The 21,689-nt window shown below is 42.2% G+C and overlaps 1 protein-coding gene across 1 annotated transcript in view; it reads right to left on the bottom strand.

Annotated features, from left to right (window-relative positions):
- Sil1 (SIL1 nucleotide exchange factor) overlaps nt 1-21,689 on the bottom strand; it is a 229,223-nt gene that overhangs the window by 170,042 nt on the left and 37,492 nt on the right. Inside the window, exon 2 of the mRNA XM_028762720.1 lies at nt 1,237-1,350. Within this exon, the coding sequence (XP_028618553.1) occupies nt 1,237-1,341 (105 nt within the window). The 5' untranslated portion in view covers nt 1,342-1,350. The remainder of the gene's footprint in view (nt 1-1,236; nt 1,351-21,689) is intronic.

Raw genomic sequence — 21,689 nt, 5'->3', positions numbered from 1 at the left:
GAGGAGAGGAGAGGAGAGGAGAGGAGAGGAGAGGAGAGGAGAGGAGAGGAGAGGAGAGGGTGAGGTACAGAACAGGATCAACAGGATCTTAGAGAACTTCAGAAGTTCAAAAGGATTCGTGACTCCTATCTGTACATTCTTCACTCCACAAAGGTGGTGGGGTAGGGGAAACAAACCACTTCACAGAGAAGGTGGAAGCTTGCCAGGAGCCAGAGGTGAACCTTAGCTGAGCTGAGTTGTTATTGAGTTCATCACAATTGTCATTTGCACTTCAAGGGCCTCTACTTCCAAAGCTTTACCCAACTTTTAGTAAAAGCCTGGGGGTTGGGAAAGGTAGCCAGAGAAGGTAAAACTGTAGGGAAGGGGAGCTCTTGGATGCTGGTCCAGGGCAGTCTATAGCAGGAGAGACAACCAAGGGGAAAGGGCCCTGCAGGAGCTCTAATGTGCTGCAGGGCAGGCCAGGCTTCTTTTGGCAATCTCTATCTACCTGTGACAAACACTGCTGCTCTGAACAATGACAGGCCTGGGAAGAACAAGAAAAGGAGAAGTATAGCACTGGACAGAAGAGAAAGCACAAGGATGAAGGAGAGGAGGAGCATTCTGTTTTGGAGCTGGTCTTCTCCACCTGCATCCAGTTGTCAGGATAATCCTGACCTCCCCAGCTCTTCGGCACATAACTGTGTGATTTAGACAAAAGTACTTAAGTCTCTGATCCTCAGTCTCTTCCTCTTCAGAATGAGAATTATTGCAGTGGCCTACTTTGTAGGGTTGCTGGAAGGGTTAGGCAAGAATACACACAGGAGGGCAGAGGAGATAGTCCAGCAGTTGAGAGCACTGGCTGATAGATCACAGGGTTCAATTTCCAGTACCCACATGGCAGCTTACAATTGTCTATAACTCCAAGACTGGACACCCTCACACAGACTTACATGCAGATTAAACATCAATACACATAAAATAAATCATTATTTTAAAAAAAATACATATAAACCATTTCATTCAGTGCTTGGTGCATGGAAGCTTATTATTACTTTATTATCATCATTGTTATCCCCATTGTCCCTTCAAAGGGAAACTGCCACGACCTCTAAACAGGGATTAAAGGAACCAGAAATGAGAAAAATGTTTCCATAAAACAGAAAACTCTAAACCTAGCCCATCCCACAGTGGTCTTGGGAACAGGGAGGCTGTCTCAGGCCCCCTCCTGCCTGCTCTAATCTACAGGGAGACACTTACTGAGTTCTGACAACTGAGGCAGACAGTTAAACAGGACGTCAACAGCAGCCCCAGCAGCATTCCTCGTTGGGCCATCCTAGTTGAAAGCAGGTGCTGAGGAGCCATAACCAGGACCTGAGGGTACAAGCACAGAAAACAGAAGGTCAGGGCCTGGTTCCTTCCCACCATGATTCCCGTAACAGCCCTTACTCCACAAGTGTCAGACAGCTTCTGTACAGAAGTGTAACAGGCCTTCTACTGCTGCTACATAAATCTCTGTAGCTCCCATCTCCCATCACTTGGGTTTTGCCCTGGTTATAAATGCATGTGCATAACAGTCTGGCCCTTCCTTCTCCATTGACAGTATCTGGGCTTATAGATTAGTGCTACTGGCTGTGGTGGAAAAAACGGAAATTATCCATCTGAACTACATGTGAACAGATACAGGACCAGGTCCATATCAGTATCTGTAGCATCCTCTTTTAACCACACCCATTATCACGGATGACAACAGACAGCATCAGCATCAGCAGCAAAGCTCAACATTTCCAAGCCACAAAATCTTCTGGACTGCTCTTTAAATGACCAAACAAATCATAGCATAATTATTAGTAGATGTTAATAATTTTAAAACATAAGGACAGAAAGATGTCCTATATTTATAGATTAGAGACAGTATTGTTAAGATGACAATCCTAACCAAAACAACATACAAATTCAATGTAATTGCTATCTAATCTCATGGTGTTTTCTGCAGTTCCCATCATCCATGTCAGGTGGCTAACAATCGCCTGTAACTCCACCTCCAGGGAATCTAATACCATCTTCTGGCCTCTGCAGCACCTACACTTCTGTGTACATACACACACACACTGACACACTAGTACATGTGGTTAAAATAAAATAAATCTAAAACAAAACAGATAACAAACAAACAAAAATTCTACATTTAAGCCAGGTAGGAGGATCAAAAATTTAATGCCATCCTGGATCACATAATAAGACCATGTCTTTAAAACAAAACAAAAAGCTACAGATAAAATTGCTATACAGCCAGAAATACACCTATGGTAGATTTCTAACCCAAGTACTCACCAACAAATAAAGAGATTTAGCCAGCCTTAACTATACAATGAGTTCAAAACCAGACTGCATATGTAAGATCTTATCAAAAAAGAAACACACAAAAATTTTTAAATCTACTATACACATACACAAAATGGACTATTACTCAGTCATATAAAAAAAGAATGAAATTGGGTACGTACTGGAACACAAAACCCCAAAATATTACATCAAGTGAAATAAGCCACATACGGAAGGACATATATCATGTGATTTCACCTTCATGAAGTATCTAGAAATCATAAAGGAAGGAACATCTGTCTTCAAGTGAGTAAAGGAAAGGGACAGCAGGGAACTATGTTTAGTAGAGAGTCTCTGTAGAGTAGTAATAAAATTTGTAATACAAGTTGGACATCAAGACAACTTTACCCAAACTAGCACATAGTCTAGGAGAGGCAGGAAGAGAAACAACACTAAGTCAGAGTGACAAAGCTCAGAGGGATTCTGAGTGTGTTAGTCCAGACTCTCGGAAGATGTCTCACGAGGAACGACAGCCTGATGCCGCTCCCTCCAGTCACTTGCAGCGGTGTGACTGAATCAGCTACAGAGGAGTGTATCTGAAGACTATGCTGTTTACATTTCTCTCCTACCCCTGCCATGCTCTACCTGCTTCAATTTGCTGGTTCTGTGACACTACGACAGCACAATGGACCCACTCTCTGAAGTTATTGCCCTTTGACCAGCCCATGTCTTCCCAGGGGCAGACAGAAACCTTCCCTAAGGACATCTGCAGCCCTAAAAGAAAACATCCCTGCTGGACCAGCACTGTGCTAAAAAAGCACAGCCAAACGGAAAAGCAAAGGCTTAGGGCTAAAAATAGCTGCTACACTCACCCAGCAGCAACAGCTTTTGCTTTCTGCCTGTCTCCCTTTCCATTTTTTTTTTTTATCACAAAATGGAACTGCTGAGTGCCACACAAGTTCCTCCCAGCATCCTGGCTTCCCGGGGCACCAATCACACTGAGGGACAGAGAATGAGTTCACAGCAACTGCACTGTTCTGAGCTGGTGCCTGTCCATATCCAGGGTGATGGAAAGGGGCCAGGCTGGCTAAGGATGATCAAGGGAAGAGACTACCACACTAAGAGAAGCTAGGGAGACAAGAGATAGGTCTCAAGAGGACACAGCCCTGGATCTCCCAAATGCCTTTTATCTTTCTTATCCCTACAACCTTGACTTGAGAGTCAGGGTAATGTGAGGGACCTAACATTATCAGAATATAAAACAAAAGAAAACAGTCAGGCATGGTGGCTCACTTCTGCAATCTATACCCTTGGAATGGAAAGCTCAGTCAGGAGGGTAATGGCAAGCTCAAGGCCAGTATGCTGGACCTCAGAATGAGATGCTATCTTAAAAGCAAAGAAAGGAAGGGAGAGAAGGGAAGAAAAAAAGAAAGCACACTAACCCCAAAGCTACAGATGTCCTTCCTTGTGTGACAGTGCTCATGCATACATGCATGTGCACACACAGTCACATGCTCCCTTCCTACAGCCAGGGTAAATGTGGAACTGGCAATAAGACAGACTGATGAGAAGGAAAAAGTCAAGGGCAAAATGAGAAATGAACAAGAGGCCCAGAAGAGACTGAGGAACAGTAGGTGGGGGGTGGCCGAGCACATGTAACAGCTTCTTTATCTCCTAGAGAATGAAGGGGACCAGAGGGCAGAGGAAAGGCAGCTCCACAGGGCTCTCATCTCCTCTGTCTTCCACACACTCATGCAGCAACAGCGTTTTCTGCCAATACAGACAATGAGAGATCAAGTGCAGATGGATGCTTCATCTCCCCACAACAATCCCACAAGGACCACACAGCTGACCTACTTATTGCCTCCACTTGTTTCCCCACAGAAGAGAACAGGCACGGAGTTAGGAGTGGGCCACTGTGAAAACTGAGGAGAGATCGAGCTGAGGTGGGGTCACATCAAAGGAATAGGTTTCCCAGGCTTTGGAGGGATAGCCAGAGAACAAATAAAAAATCTGTAGTATGTAGCAGAGGTAAGTGTCTATCCTTTAAGGCCTGGCCTGCAGCCATGTCACTTGGTTTCAGTAGAAAGAATGCAGGCAAAGCTTCTCTTGAGCTTTGGCTGAAGCCAACAGAGAGGGAGAAAGAGCAAAGTGAAAGCAGACACAAGCTGCAGTTTGCTAGGATGATCTGAGAACAAGCAGGCACCCAGGCATCTGGGACCACAAAAGAAAACCTGAACATAAAGCCAAAGTCATGGCATTCCACAGGCCTGAGAAGAATACCCTCCCAAAGCGCTTGCCACTCACAAGCCCGAGTTCACCCTTCAGGGCCTGCCAAACAAACCCTCCCATCATGCTTGGCCTTCACAGAGAACAGATCTGCAAGCTTTACATTTATGGCCTTCATCCAACTTAAAGCACCACTCAATCCAGGAAAAGGGAAACTATTTCAGTGTCTCCAGTAACTTTTTCCTTAAGTACCCTTGGGCTCTGAGACAGGGAGATAATAAGGTACTTGAAATGGCCATTTCTCTATCAAAACTGGCCATTTGTAGGCGGTGCCTCTACTTAAACAGAGATCAGGAGTTCTCAGCAATCTGTATTGTCAGTTTACTGTAGCCCAGAACAGACGTTGGGGAATGGATGAGGAGCGGCTGCCAAGCTCCCACCTCCCTGGCACCTCGTGCTGTTTTGTCCTCAGCTCCATTCACACAGACTGGGGAGAAGTCTGGGCCCTGTGTAAACAAGACAACCTCCAGTAACTTTAGTCTTTTCTGAGAAAAGAAAAAAAAAAGAATAGAAAGAAGACCGAAGGAAGCCAGTAAAGACAGAGAGGGGGACTGCGGGTACCAGGCAGGTTCTGACAGGGCTAGCTGACCCAGGCAGATGGTGGCTGCTCCAAGCCACAGGAACAGTGCACAGGAGAAACCAGAGAAATGTGAAAATGTCCAGTACACAGCCGGCCATATCACTAGCTCACCTTCGTGGCTCTGGTGTTTGGTCCTGCCTACAGTATATGGAAACATTGTTTCCTTCCATATTCTAGAAGAAGTGAAAGGGCAAGAATTTCAAATTTCATTTTATAAGGAGGAAACAGGAAAAAAAAGAGACAACAAGATTGGGTAGAAAGTATAGCACAATGACTTAGAGTCATATAGACCCAAAAAGATCAATTTTGACAAACTCCTAGCTACATGACCTCAGACACAACTTTGGAAAGCCATCAGGATAGCTCAGTGAGTAAAGGCACTTGCCAACAAGCCTGATGATCAGAGTTCAATCCCAAGGACCCACATGGCAGAAGGAAAGGATTCCCACTACTGTCCTCTAACCTTTACACACATCCTAAGGCATAAGGTACCCAAACACACATACAAAATAATAAGTGTAATACAAAATTAAAGACACAACTTCACTAAGCTTTACTTTTTCACCTATAAAATGGATACAGTAAGAGTTTCTATGTCAAAGAATGGACAGGAGAATTAAGTAAGTAATGCATGAAAAGTGTTTAGTATATAGCACCTGGCACTTAACTATCCTCCATCACTGGTACAGTAATTATTGTAGTCCCTGACCCCACAGCCAACCAGGGCAGGCCACTAACCTGGAAATCACATTCTAGAGCCCACATCTCTTCCAACTAGCCCACAGGCTTTTTGTTGAGTACCTGCTCCCAGGAGGTAAAGTCAATAGATGTTAATGAAAACCCCCGCACCTGAACATGGCCAGTTTTGAACCAAAATCCCAGGGCAGACCTAATTCACTCAGAGCTTCCTCAGCATACCAGCATCCAGACAGTCAGACCCAAGCACACAGAACTGCCAGCTGCAGGAACAGCTGTGAAACCATCCCGTGCTTTGCAAACTGAAGGTTAGAGGATGAGCTCTTCCCACAGATACACTCATTACTATTTATGGGCTGTATGAACGCACACACAGTCACTCACCTCTCCACAAACAGAAGCTAACCACCTAATTTAAGCAGGCAAATATGAAACGTAAAGAGGAGACTGAAAGGACAGCTCTGACATGGAAGAGCAATGTACTAAGGCTTAAGAAAAGAAGTGCAATGTTAAAGAACAACTTGAAGGACAAGAGAATTAGGTTTGGAGTAGTCAAACAGCTTTCCCTCAAGATACAAAGTAAGCAGAAAGTCAAGAAAGAACACAAGACAGAGTGTTTGAATATCAAAAGAAGTATGGTTGCTCACTGCAGTCCACCCACTAGCTAGCCAGACTGGACTCAGAACTGGTCATCTGTACAACAGGCATTATATTTGCCCCAAGGAGAAGGCCATTCCTAGGATGAAGCAAGTAGGAACTTCTCTCCAATCCACGGCAGCCAAGAGTGAAAGTGAAGAGACTGTTGGAAGACAGACACTTCCAGGGAACACAAGCCTTTTCCTGGCCAGATCCCACTTTTCCAGTCTGAAGAGATAGCCCAAGAGGCCTTTCTAACAGCAGTACAGGACAGATTCTGGTTCTGCAAGAGAACACAGGAGGCCAAGAGAGTTCAATGGGCCCAGCTAGAACCAGAGGGAAATAAAACAACATGGAGAAGTAGAAGCAATGAAGGTGCAGGCTTGACTCTTTGTTCTCCAGGCGGTGGGAGGACAAGACCTCCCTCACGTCCACTCCAGGAGGATGAAGTACATATTTTCAAGAAAGTTGCTAAATAGATTATTGGAAAATTATGATTTCAGAGACAAAAGATAATGGTCTATCTAAGAACAATCAAGAGAGAAGTAAAGTGATTGAATAAAATGATGTCTTGCTGATCCCTCTCCAGATTGGCCACAGCCTACAAAGAATCTGAATGTTGGACATCAAGGCTCATTTCTATTGCTAAAATGCAGACGACAAGGAAGCCACTTAATCAGCCACAGAGTATATCCATGAATAAAAAGAATGGGGAAATGGGTAGGGCAAAAACCTTGGTGCCATCAGAGCAGGAGTGAAGACTGAAGACTGAAACAACAGAAGTAGAGTCTCTGTTGTACGGAGAAACCTCAGAGTGCAAAGGAGAGCAGACCAAAAATAGTTCTCAAGGCCCACTTCAGGTCAGGAAAAAGAAAGGCAGTAGCCTGAGAAACCAGAGGGACAGCAGTAAGGCTAGTGTGAGCAGAGACTGCAGGGAGGAGTAGTGCTGATCCTAGAAGTCAAGGGTTGTTAAGTGAAAATCTCAGTGCCAAGTATGGGATACCTTCCCATGTTAGAGAGGGCCCAGATGTACCCAAAACAATATAGGCTTAATGTTATTGCTCTTGGTATACACCACAACACAATGGTAATATCTTCATGCTGAAGACATCACATACTGGATGTAGGACATAAAGAAATAAAGCTGGAAATGACCTGAGAATTTCCTTCATCCTGGCTAGCCTTTATACTGCTGGAAAGAATCATCATCAATGATCTTATCCAACAGTAGGCTAAACCTGAGTACTACAAAACCAGCTTGCCACCATAACCACTGGAGCAATAGAGGCATGACTATATGGAGGTAATCAACTACTTTCTGACTGGATTTGAGGCCTACTCCACAGGAGGGAATCTATAACTGGTACTGTAAATCTGCTTAAAAGTTCATGATCAACGAAGTCATAGGCCATAGTGGGGAATCTCCTGCTGTTATTTTGCAAAATGGACCTGCTAGCAAACAGCCTTTATAACCACAGATTAGTGCTAGTCTCAACCTTGATCAGAAAAACGTTCTACAGAAGGCAGCAGTTAATGCAGACTCATATCTAGTCAAAGTGCTAAGAAATACTGACTGTTGAGCTCTGTTGAGTATTCCTAAATAGAATCTCAGTCTCTCTCCCTTCCTCTCTCTCTCCCTCCCTCTTTCACCCTCCCTCCTCCCTTTCTTTCTCCCTCCCTCTCTTTCCTTTTCTCTTCCCCCCACCTCCTATGGCTCAGGAAATATCACCAAAGATGGGTCAGAAAAAGAGCCAGAGGATGGGGAGAACTGTTCCCTGGACATGAGATATGGCTATTATACTCATGAACCCACAGCAGCTGTGGTTACTTGCATATGATCCATATTAAGACCAAGCCAAACATGGATGGGAGAGGGGCTCATGTGGCCCCACCGTAGCTGAAGAGCTACTGGCAGTTAATAACTACTGGGGGAGTTATATTTCCTCAGTGGCATAGCCACTGGTAAGTTACTTATATTCTAGTAAATAACCCAAAAATCTATATATTCATACAAGCAACCATAATTAAACTAAGTCATGGAAGGAAGGGAGGAAGGAAGGAAGGAAGGAAGGAAGGAAGGAAGGAAGGAAGGAAGAAAGAAAAAGAAAGACATGAAAGTAGGAGAGGAACTTGTTGGGAAGAAAAGGAATCCAGGAAAAAACAGAAAGAGGATATGACTTGGTAAGGAGGGATGAGTAAGGAATATAATCAAAATACATAATATATCCATTATAAAACTGTTTTTTTAAACCAGGTTTCTCTGTATAACCCTGGGTGTCCTTGAACTCACTTTGTAGACCAGGCTATCCTCAAACTCACAGAGATTCACCTGCCTCTGTCACTCAAGTGCTGGGAAAGTTGTCAAAAAATAAATAAAAAACCTGTTTTTTAAAAGAGAGTAAGAGAAGGAGCCAGAAAGATGTCTCAGCAGTTGAGAGCACTTGTTCTCCCAGAGGGCATGAGTTCAGTTCCCAACACCCACATCAGGCAGCTCAGAACCATCAGTAACCCCAACTCAGGGGTTCTGATGCCCCTGGCTTCTGGGAGCACATACATGCATATACTTACACGCAGATACACACTCCTACACATAATTAAAAATAATAAAAATAAATATTTTTTAAAAAAATTACAAGAAAAATCAAGTTGTAGACAACAATGCCAAGAGATCAATCTGAATAAGGAGGAATTGATACATTGGGTTTGGCAATGAGGCAGCAAGAGGACCATTCATCCACAGAGGAGCAGCATGTTGTTTTAACTTTGTATACCTTGGAGTTTGGAAAATTTCAACATTCTACTAGAGTCTTAATAAAAAACATACTCTAATAGTATCATAGAGGGATTCTCCAATGCCATGGATCAGGTTCCTATGAATATATAGCCATGTCCCAATGCACACACTCCCAGAACAGTGAGGAGCAGTCATCCCATCAGAGAAATGGCCCAGGGAGGCAAATTCTCCAAGGACAAACTCAAGTCAGACATAATTCTACTGATTCTGAGCCTTAGGCATGTCCCAGTCTGCTCAGAAGCATTTGTTCTTTGTTGAGTTGCACTGACTACAATTGTAGCAGTTGGTGTGGAAGACAGCTGCACTAGACTCCTTCCCCCATATTCCAACACAATAACTAAGCATCTCAGAGGACAGTCTATTCTGTCAAATAATAACTACACCCTACATTTATAGAGCACTGTGTGTGTGCTGAGCAAAGTGCTAAGCTCATTTACTCGTTACAACAACCCTCTGAGGTGGTTCTAATATGCTGTTCATTTTACCCATGAGGGGACCAAAATTTAGAGGTTAAGTAACTAGCCAGAGTTCATGCAGCCAGAGAACAATAGATTGAGAATGTAAAGCCAGTTTGGCACCAGAACCACGGCTCTTTCCATACGTCACGCTATCTCTCCATTGGTCTGTGAAATCAGCCACAGAAACTCTGTCCATCATTTTATCTGTTCTGCAATAGTATAAATAAAAACTCACATTCTGTGTCATGAGAGAAATTTTTAAATGAGCCTACTGGGGCCCTCTTGTGGATAGACCTGCTTCTATCATGTCCAAGTTACTGAGTCAGTCTCTCTCTCTCTCTCTCTCTCTCTGTCCCTGTCTGTCTCTCTCTGTCTCTTTCTCTCTCTGTCTTTCTCTGTCTGTCTCTCTCTCTGTATCTCTGTCTCTGTCTCTCTCTCTCTCTCTCACACACACACACCACACACACATACACACACACACACACACACACACACACACACACACACACACACAGAGGATATGGGGACGAGCCTCAGCCTGGTCACTATGCCTTCCACTAAGTATGCTCCGAGTATGGAGTGAGCCAAGTAGACTCTCCTTTATAATTGTTCTTTGGCTCTGCCTGAGTCCTGAGAGTGATCAGCTGGTGCGGACAGTAACAATCAAAGTTACAAGAAACTCTACTCCATCTCATCTCTACTCCAATATAATGACTCTGAATTGATTCAGATTATGCTAACTAGCTGTGTGACTTTGAATTAAATGATTAACATTGTTAAATCTTAATATCTTTAAAGGAGACTTGCAAGTAACTACTTAGTTGTATGGTTATCGGATTAAATCAGATAACAAAACATACAGAACAGTGCCTGAGACAAAGCAGAAGTTCAAATAATCTTGTAGCTAAGTTGGGCATGGTGGTACAAACCTTTGATCCCAGCACTCTGGAAACAAAGCCAGGCAGATCTCTGTGAGTTTGAGGCCAGTCTGGTCCACACAGCAAGTTCTAGCCCAGCTAGGACTACACAGTGTGACCTTTTCATAACAAAATAAAAATTTTAAAGCCTGTAGTTAATATCTATTATTAGAGAATATTCTGAGTAAAGCAAAGTAGCAGATTCTGTCACCATCCTGGATTGCCTCTGCTTGGAACCCAGTCCTCAACTACAAATTACCCACAAACGTGGACTACCCGATAGTCGGGTACACACCCTGAACCCTAAGTGATACTGGCTGCCTCTGCATCAGTGCTTCAGAGTCCAGCTTCCTGATAACTCAGGCCTGCCTCCACATTCCTGCTGCTGCTCTTCTATCTCTACAGAGTATCAGGGATTGTAGGAGCACCACGGCAAGCACAGCAGAGCAGGGGTCAGAATCCATCTTTCCTTCTTCCTAACTCCTCTAGGCTTCCAAAGGACAACAAAGTCTCTTAGTGGGAGCAGAAGATTCTAGAAGAAGGTAAAACTTTCAGTCCATAGTTCTAAACCACATACCAACCTCTATTCTGTGCTGCTGTGGGCTATAAGCACTCAGTATTCATACTCATAAGTATACAGTTTATATTTTTATCTGTATTTTTTATGTGTATGAGTGTTTTGCCTGCAAGTACATGTAAGTGCACTGTAGGGGTGGTTCTGATGCTGTCCTGTTTCCCAGTTGATTCTTGATCTATCAGTAAAGAAGTCATGGGCTGGGCTGAAGAGATGCCTCAGTGGTTAAGAACACTGTCTGCTCTTCCAGAGGTCCTGAGTTCAATTCCCAGCAACCACATGTTGGCTCACAACCATCTGTAATGGGATCTGATGCCCTCTTCTGGTGTGTCTGAAGAGAGCAATGGTGTACTCATATACATAAAATAAATAAATGAATTTAAAAAAAAAAAAAGAAGAAGACGCCATGGGCCAATTGCTGGACTTCTGGGTCCCTGGAGGCAAGAGAAAGAGAGGAGAGGAGAGTTTGCCATGCTTTGGAGAGAGAAAAGCCAAGCAGCCATGTAAGGTCTTGGGAGGAGTGCTATAGGTGGGTGGTCAGGAGGGATTAGATGTATCTGAGCCACTAACGTTTCAGGCAGGTGGGAGGTGCGGAGATAAAAATATTTATAAGGGCACACTTTTCCAGGTGGGAGATAGTGGAACCCAGCAATTAATTGTGTTTAAAGGCAAGTTGAAACTGAAAAATTCTGTGTCTGTGTCTTTTATCAGTGGATTCTGGGAAGCTGGGTGGGGGCTGGTAGCGCAGCCCGTGTCAGGAGCTTAGGTGGGGTGGCAAAAGCTACACAAAACAGTGTACCACTTGCATACAATGCCCTCAGAGGCCAGAATTTGGCATCAGATAACCTGGAACTGGAATACAGATAGTCGTTAGCTGCCCTACGGACGTTGGGAACAAGGTTCTCTGAACCAGGCTTTCCACATCTAAGGCTCAGATGATACAATTATTTAAAAGAAAGTTCCCTGGTGCTATACCATGAGGAAACAGACACTGCTGTAGCCAATGTGAAATACAACTTTCTAACTGAAAGATAAGTAACAATTAGGGTTAGGGTGCTCCTTAACTTACACACACACACACACACACACACACACACACTTACTTGCAAAAACATTTTTTGGCAATATGAGAGGATAAGCCACCAAGCATAGAACTTACAACTCCCCATGTTGGCTTTGACTGTCTTCAGGTGACTGAAACATTATATTTTATTTTTAAGTGCCTGAGAGTCCATAGCTATTTATAATACCACGTCCTTAAAAATCTGAAAGGGAGATGAATTTTAAAACATATACATTTACATACGTGGGCAGAAACACACACACACACAAATCAGATGCCTCTCAGCATAACTCAGAGACCCATAACTCTCGGGTTTTACAGTCCTACCCAACACCCAGAGAAAATCCAGGCACCTTCTCCAAAAGATGGTGGGAGGCTGGGTAGGTAGCCAAGAAACAAAGAAACCTAAACTCAGCACTTGGCACACAATTAAGGAGCAGAGAATTTTAAATGCATTGTTTCTGGCTCTAAATATATCTACATTTATTACCAATTTGGGATCAGAAACTACATTTAGTTCTGCTGTGACCACACGCTAAAAATATTAAGCAGAGTATTGCCTAGGAAACAGCAGCCCTATTTCAGAGCTACCTCTGCCACGTTCCCAGGACTAGCCTTACTGGGCTCTGCTCAGATACTCATTTTAGTAGAACTGTCACTATTCTACCAAAGTCTCCTTTGCATCTTAGAAGACAAGGATGGCAGTGGTACACACAAGGATGGTGTGGTAATCACAGCTCTTAGGAGACTGGACAGGAGGACAGTTGAGGTCAGAGCAGACTATATAGTGAGGTCAAGACTATTTCAAAAAAAGATGAGAGAGGAAGGTAATAGGGTGAATATGAACAAAATACAATATGTTCACGTATGAAAATGTCATAAGACCAATTATTTATGTATAATACATGCTCATGTAAAGTCTGAAACATTGAAAGTGACAAAAAAGGGTGGAGGGTAAGGCCATAATCCCAGAGCAGGAAGAACACAAGTATAAGGTCAACTTTCAGCTCCAGGTCTGCCTCAGAAACACAGCAGGGGCATGAGAGAGAGACAGAGAGAGAGAGAGAGAGAGAGAGAGAGAGACAGAGACAGAGACAGAGACAGATGGTGAGAGAGAGAGAGAGAGGGACAGAGACAGATGGTGAGAGAGAGAGAGAGACAGAGAGAGAGAGAGAGACAGACAGACAGACAGAGACAGATGGTGAGAGAGAGAGAGACAGAGAGAGAGAGACAGAGAGAAGACAGACAGACAGAAAGACAGAGAAAGGAAGGAGAAGGGATGAGGGAAGAGAAATGGAAGAGGAGAAAAGAGAAAAGGAAAGAAAAAGAAAGCAAAGGAAAAGAAAAGAAGACTTTCCAAGGTTTTCATTAACTGTCAACTTGGCACAACCTAGAATCACTTGGAAAAGGTCTAAGTTAACCATCTTTTAACAGTTTGGTTTTCTGCTGTTGTCTTGATTGTTAACTTAAGTGGGAAGGCCACGATAGACAGAACCATTCCCTGGGCAGCTAGTGTTGGGCTCTATGGGCATAAGTAAACCAGAGGACAAGGTATCAGGAAGCATTCTTCCATGGTTTCTGCTGTGCTTTCTTTCTTTCTTTTTTTTTTTAAAAAAAGAATTATTTATTATGTATACAGCATGTATGCCTGCAGGTCAGAAGAGGGTACTAGATCCTATTATAGATGGCTGCGAGTCACGATATGGTTGCTGGGAATTGAACTCAGGAAGAGCAGTCAGTGTTCTTAACCTCTGAGCCATCTCTCCAGCCCTCTGCTGTGCTTTCTTGACAGTGAAAGAGGTCCTGGATGGGAGGAAATGCTGTGTGGAATAACACCCAATCTTGCTGTCAAGGTTCTTGACCTGACTCCCTGTGATGATGGACTATGACCTGGGAGTGTAAGATAAAACCCTTTCTTCTCCTAAGTTGTTTTTAGCCAAAGAATTTCAGCACAGCAACAGAAAGGAAACTAGAACACGGCTCTCTTCAGCAGTCAAGTTCTTTCCACAGGCTTGTCACAGCTGAAACCCATCTGACTGGCTAATCCACAAGGGTTAGGAATAACTGTCTGCCTAGCTTGGTTTTTAAGGTCCAACACTGTCTGGCACTCAAAAATATATCTGTCGATTGAGTAAAAGCAAAAAAAAAAAAATACATTTTTAAAAAATTATGGGATAGCTCTTACTCTCTTACTCTCTTGCCTCTAGCTTCTCCTCACTCTTCCTCCCTTCCCTTCTCCCTCTCTCCACGTGGTCATGGCCAGCCTCTACCCTCTCTACTCCTCTCTCTCTCCTCCCGCTCTCCCACTCTCTTAATAAACCTCCCCTCGTGGAAAAAAAAATTATGGGATAGCAAATGTTTAGCCATTTTACAAATTGTTTAGAGGACTAGAGAGATAGCTCAGCAGTTAAGAGCACTGGTTGCTGTTCCAGAAGATCTAGGTTCAATTCCAAATACCCACATGGTAGCTCACAACTGTCTGTAACTCCTGTCATAGCGATCTGATGCTCAGTTCTGGCATCAATGGGAACCAGCACAGACGTGGTACACAGATATACATGCAGGCAAAACACCTAAATACCTATATTGGGATCAATAAAAACTGGTAAGAAAAATATTACTGAGGAGATAGAAGGATCACTGAAAGTTCAAGGCCAGCTAGAACTACATAGTGATACCCTGTCACTATGCACCCCTTCTCAAAATAAAGTAGAAGAAGCATATATATGAATTACTCATTTATGAACAAAATATGTGTGGCGACATCTATGATCATATATAAGCCTAAAATTATAGAAAGCAGTGCTCAATAGATTCTTTTATCCTAAAATGTTAACTACTCAAGAAACATTTAAGCTCTCTTTCAATGATCTCTTGGATGACTCTTTAGGCTTGTTCAGCAAGTACAAGATCAGACCATCCACCTATCGGCAGAAGGAAATATAGAACACATAGAGAAAGCTACAACTTGATCCTATTTGTCAGGGCAGCTTCCAGTGTGAATTTAAAGAATCAGTGTAACTGGCTCCCTGGAAAAGTAGCCAAGAAAGAACTGTCAAGGCAAAGTATGAAAAAGTTGACCTGACCCAACTTCAAGGCTAAAGCTTCAAATAGGGATTGCAAGGCAAAGGATGCCATGACCTCACAGACAGCAAAGCAATTGTTAAGAGTGACAGCAGTGGGCGGGGCATGGCTCAGTGAGTAAAGGTCTTGACATGAAACCATGGTACTTGAGTTTAAATTCTAGAACCCACATAAAAACAAAACAAACAGCTGGACATGGTGGCACATATGTCTCTGATTCCAGTGGTCCTGTGCAGAGTAGGCAATAAAAACAGGAAAATCCTAGGAAACATACGAGTCAGTGAGCCTGAATGACATCTGGTGGGGAGGGGGTGCTCACAGATACAAACACACTTATATCATACACAGACAAAGGATGGTTTAAATAAATAAAAGGTAGCAGTGCTCAAAACCTTCTCAAACTCTTCCAAAAAGCATAAGAAAACACTTCCTTATCCATTATTGTATGAGATCAACCTAACCCTCATATAAAGGCCAGACAAAGACATAAAAAGAAAATTACAGGTCCCTCCATAGCCATATAGATATAAAAATTCTCAACATTTAGTAAACCATATTTAATAGCATATTAAGAAGCTTTTACAACACGATCAAATCATATTTTTCCTGGGAAGGTTAACCAAAGTGGGAAACATACGATCATCTCCAACTGAAAAAGGAAAAGCGTTTAACAAAAACCTGAAACCCTTTCATGGTAACTGAACAAAATAAACCAGAATAGAATGGAACATGACCAAATAATGAGGAACATGCACGAAAAACCTATAGGGGGTGTAATATTCCTTGGTAAAGACTGAAGTCCTTTAGCTAAAATCAGGCACAAGATACCTGCTTTGAACACTTGTAAAAAGCACTAACAGCCAAGTGTGATTGGAAGGAAGACATCTAAAATGAAAATGAAAAATTATTTCTATTATCTTATGTGTTTAAAAAAAAAAAAACCTAGAGAATCAACCAAGATTCTGCTAGAGTTCTTAGATGAAGAAAAAAAAAATAGTTACCAAAAGAGAATGAAGATAGGGCCGGAGACGTTCAGTGGCTAAGAACACTCACAGCAAGCGACTCAACACTGTCTGGAGTTCCAGCTCTGAAAGATTCCTCGGACCTCCAGGGCATGTGCACTCACTGACCCACACAGACACATGCAGGAATACATAATTTAAACTTAAAAAAAAGAAACTGAAAAAGGGCAAAAGTAACAATGTCATTTAAAATATCACCAAAAACAATAAAATACTTAAAAATTAGTTTAACAGAGGAGGTGAAAGACTATATACTAAAAACTATAAAACACTGCTAAAGGAATTAAAAATACCTAAATAAACAGAAAGACATTTTGGGATAGATTAAAAGATTTAACACTGTCAAAGTGATAATTCCAAAAAAAAGAAAAAAAGAAAAAAAAAAAACAATTCCACCCAAAGCAATGCACAGATTCAACACAATTCTTTTCAAATTCCTGGTGGCATTTTTTTATGGAAATAGGGAAAAAATCATAAAATTCACATGGGATTTTAGAGGACCCTGAATACTCAAAACAACCTTGAAAACGAACAAACGCTGAAGACTTTACAAGTCCCTATTTCAGAACACACTACAAAGGTCAACAAAAAACATGAAGAACTGACACAGGCCAAACATCTAACCAATGGGAAAAACGGTGAGGACAAAATGCAGCTATCTATAAGCAACGGACTTTTAAAAGAACATTGTTTACCTGTGTGTGTGTGTGTGTATACATATGTGCAAGTACATCATTTCAATCAAGAAAAACTTTTCTGCATCAAAAAACATATTCCAGATAGGAAAAAAAATAAAACAAAACAAAAACAAGTTTTGGGATATAGCTCAGTTGGTAAAGCGCTCCCTTAGCATGTGCAAGGCCAGGGCTCTCATCTGCCCAGCACTGGGGAGAAGGATAAGAATATCAGGGCACTGGAGAGATGGCTCCACAGTTAAGGAAACTGACTGCTCTTCCTAGACCAGCACCCACATGACAGCTCACAACTGCAACTCCAAGATTTGATACTCTCGCACTGATATACATGCAGACAAAACACTAATACACATAAAAACATTTTAAAGTAATTTTTTAAAAAAAAGAATATAGGGCTGGAGAGATGGCTCAGCGGTTAAGAGCAGTGTCTGCTCTTCCAGAGGTCCTGAGTTCAATTCCCAGCAACCACATGGTGGCTCACAACCATCTGTAATGGGATCTGATGCCCTCTTCTGGTGTGTCTGAAGACAGCTACAGTGTACTCATATAAATAAAATAAAATAAAATAAAATAAAAAAAAAAGGAGCCCGGGCATTCAAAAAAAAAAAAAAAAAAAAAAAAGAATATAATATCAGAATAGATAATACAACTCAACAACAGAAAGACAGACTCAATTTGAAAATGGGAACTTAAACTTTGAACTTCCGATCTTTAACTACTACCCTCTAAGTGACAGGAATATAGCCCTCAAATCAAAGCACACCCTACAGCTTAGGTTCTATGCTAGGGATGAAGGAGAACATGATATTACAAGCCCTCCCAGTCTGAGTTATTTCCAACTATACAAATGGCCTCATTGCAACCCTGATTGGCACAGCAAGAGCTTATCCATTAACAATCCACTGCATCAGCACTACAGAGAGAGCAATCAGTGTGGGAAAAACAGCTGAATTATGTCAGCAGCTGTAAACTGAGTGTGGTCACTTCTCCAAGTCCATGCTCAACTATGTCCCAGGCTTCAACACTGAACCTGTATTTGTCTAGTATCTTGTGTCAACTACAGTAATCAAAGTTGAGTTCAAGAAACAGTATTAAAAACCCCAGTGAACTGATAGTTAAATAACTGTTTAATATGAACAGTGTAACACTTTCACCTCAAACATCCTGTGGTCTATTAGTTAAGAATATTGGACAACAGTAGTAAGTACACTGCTCTGAGAAGTCATTCCCAGGCCCTGACTTTGGCAAGGAATGGTGGGAGAAAGATGCATATCCCTGGGGAAGCACCAAGAACTGCTCAGGTTTTCTTCTAGGGTCTCCTCATGAGATAGTTTCTCTTTACAGCTTTGCTGATCTCCATAGAACAGCAAGAATATGACCAACAAACACATTCTGAGCATGGAAAAGAACCAAAAGCAGCTACAATTTTTTTTTAAGTATAGTTTTTTAAAGCGCACATAAACCCAAGAGAGTTATTTTTCCCATCTGGTATCTGTTCTTAGGAATGGTATAACAAGAAACATTCATGCATGTGAATAAGGGTTTGTGACAGCAGGTAGGGTCAAGGGGCCTTGCAAGATGCCACCAACCAAATCCCAGCCTGCCAGGCGTCATCAGGCTGCAACTGACAGAGGTACAGCTAGTCAACATCAGCATCCAAGATGGGAATTTGCAAAGGGATTCTGGGTTCCAATGAGTGAGCGTGTGATGGAGATGCCAGCAGGACCCTAAGTCTCTCTTGCCACAGTAAGCTTGGGGATAGCTCACCAGCTAGCCTTCTCCCTGAACTAGATCAGCTAAATGAGAACAACACGCCACCAACATGTTCAAGGCATATCCTAGAACCAGTCCACTTTACCAATGGCTTTTAGGCAGAGTATTTCTGACTAAAAAATCAGAAATCGTTTAAAGCCTATAATTTAGGTGTGCCATAACCCAACCCCAGAGGGTCATAAGTAAGACAACATCTCTACATCTCTTTTTTTTTTAATGTACATAGGTGTTTTGATGGCATGTATGCTGTGTACCTCATGTGTGCCTGGTGTCTGAAGAATGAGTCAGACCCACTGGAACTGGAGTTACAGATGGTTGTGAGCTCCCATGTAGGTGCTAGAAACCAAACCTATTTGTCTACAAGAGTGCTCTTAACCAGTGCTCTTAACCACTGAGCCATCTTTCCAGAGCCAAGATAACGTAAGTTTAAGAACAACAAGGGTATGAGAGACGCCCAGTCCTTTCCTCATCTCAGCATTATAACAAGTACCTCAGCTCATTACAGCTTCCTTACAGAACAACTCCCTCAGTCTTGGTTGACCTTACGTTGTCTCTTTTTCTCAGTATCTCCCTATGCCTTCCCCTATTTTGCCTAAGAGCTTGTCAGATGAGAAGCAATTCTTCACCGTTATTCCATTCTGTCTCTCACCACTCAGACTCTTCTTGTGGTGACTCTCAAACAGCAGCAGCAGCCTCTGGTAATGCCTAGAGAAAATACTAACTTCAAGAAGTCTGGCTAATACTGCAGGCTCTCACCATAAAAAACAACCACTCCCATAAACAACCCATAAAGACATAAGCCCTGGCTTCAGAGAAGCCAGATGTTTAGCTTGTAATTCATGGAAATGTGGAAAGCATCCAAAAAATACAAAGAAGTACTATGTGTACACAGCACTGATGTACAGCCTACTTACTACCTGAGACTTACACTCACACAAAAGCCATCTCAACCCTAGATAAGCAGTTAACAAGCCAATCCTAAAAACATACTTTTGCAAATTGTTCACTCTCTCAAATAGCACTATAAAAACAACAAAAATTCAAACATTATGAAAAAAATTAAAAATTGGAACATTCATATCCAGTTGTTACTTCAACACGTTCAACTGAAAGATAGTAAATACATCCTTCCATACATATTTGTCAAGGCCTACAACACCCTAAATATGTACCAGATGCTAAGGATGTATAGAATAAACAGAGATATTCTATCCTAGAAGCTCCCAGAAGGACAAAGAACACACTAAGTTAGAGTCATGCCAAAGACAGCTTTTAGGAAGAGTGCAAACATTGTATGGGGTCATAGAGAGTTTACTGGAAGTAGTAGTAAGTTTGGAAGATTGAAGCTGGAAAACAAGTTAGCCAAAAGACAGTGAAGGGGACAGCTCAAATAGAGGTCACAGTGCTTTATAAAGACTTGGAGACCCAAAACTAGGTATATGTATTTATTTCAACAAATATATGCTCAATCAAAGAGCTGATGGGCAACAAACATCATTATATACAAGGGCCTTCTTTCCCATACAGATTTAAGTTCTGAACACATAACTCATTGTTGCATTGTGCTAGCAAATCTGTAGAAACTCTCTTTTTAGAATGGTCTTAAAGGAGAGAAAGAGGGAGAGAATGAAGCTTGCCATTGAGGTAAGTGGATCAACATAGTTTGTGGACTCTACTCATGAACTCATTCCTCAGCCCTGTAATTAGAGGTAAACAGAATTTGGAGTTGGATCACATTACCTATTCACAGAGACATAATGCAGTGAATGATTTGAACATCAAAGCAACATGAGATTTTCAGCATAATCTTCATGCTGCCTCAAACTGAAGGATAATCCTACTTTAGTCTCCTGTTTCAAAGCTGAGTCCTTGTTCTTCACTCTACATGCCTGGCCTTCCTCTGGAGCTGCCCGATAAGTCAGAAACACATGAGTGCTGTGTTTCCACTTTCCCTTTCCTTCTACACCTACTTGTCAACTACTATCATTTTATTTACCAAGCGTTCCAATTATCCACGTTCCTGTTCAAATCCCTAATTGCTGAAAGCCATTCTCATGGTTTACGAGAGGGCAACCCCTAGAGGCTTTTAATAGGCCAGAACATCACAATGAAGAAGCAGGAATCACGCAGCTTTTACTTGCTCAACCCAGGGTGGCTGGAATAACCAACATCTACTCTCCTGAAATCTTTAAATAGCTCTCAATAAAACTCACTTTTTCTTCAGATAAAGAAAAGCACTCACAGCCCATTGAGCAGCAATAGACACCAGAGGCTTCAGGGAAAATCTGCCCCTCCATGGATTCTTTAGAAACGTCACTGCTTTAAGAGCCCAGAACCTAAAAGAAAGGCCTATGGTAACAGAACTCAACTCCTAAGCAAAAAAAAAGCTCAGCTTGACACATTTACCCTTCACTGGCCATGAAGACAAATTCCGATAGCCACTGAGCTGGAATCTCCATTCCCACGTCATCCTCCATCCCACACTGCCAGAAGGAGAATCAGTAGGTGGAACCAACCGCATCTGCCAAAGCAGATGTAGAAGGCAATCTTCAGAAGGATATGGGTATCCACAGCATGCTGGAACTGTTCTCCAAAACAAATACACAATATAGGAGAGACCCAATCAGTTTTTCAGCCTTAGCCCACTGGAAATGTTTCCTCTACCACATTTCTTGAAATTTACCCTTATTGGAGGACCAGGCATATAGAGTGAAAGAATAAATATAGCTGAATGAACAAACCCATGAAGAAAATGAACAAACAGCAGAGTGAGAGGCAAGGAGGAGGAGCATCAGGAAGGAGAGGAA

This window comes from Grammomys surdaster, unplaced genomic scaffold (assembly GCF_004785775.1).
Source record: "Grammomys surdaster isolate TR1022 unplaced genomic scaffold, NIH_TR_1.0 135, whole genome shotgun sequence".
Taxonomy (NCBI): Eukaryota; Metazoa; Chordata; class Mammalia; order Rodentia; family Muridae; genus Grammomys; species Grammomys surdaster.
This window is presented reverse-complemented; position numbering and strand designations above follow the sequence as displayed.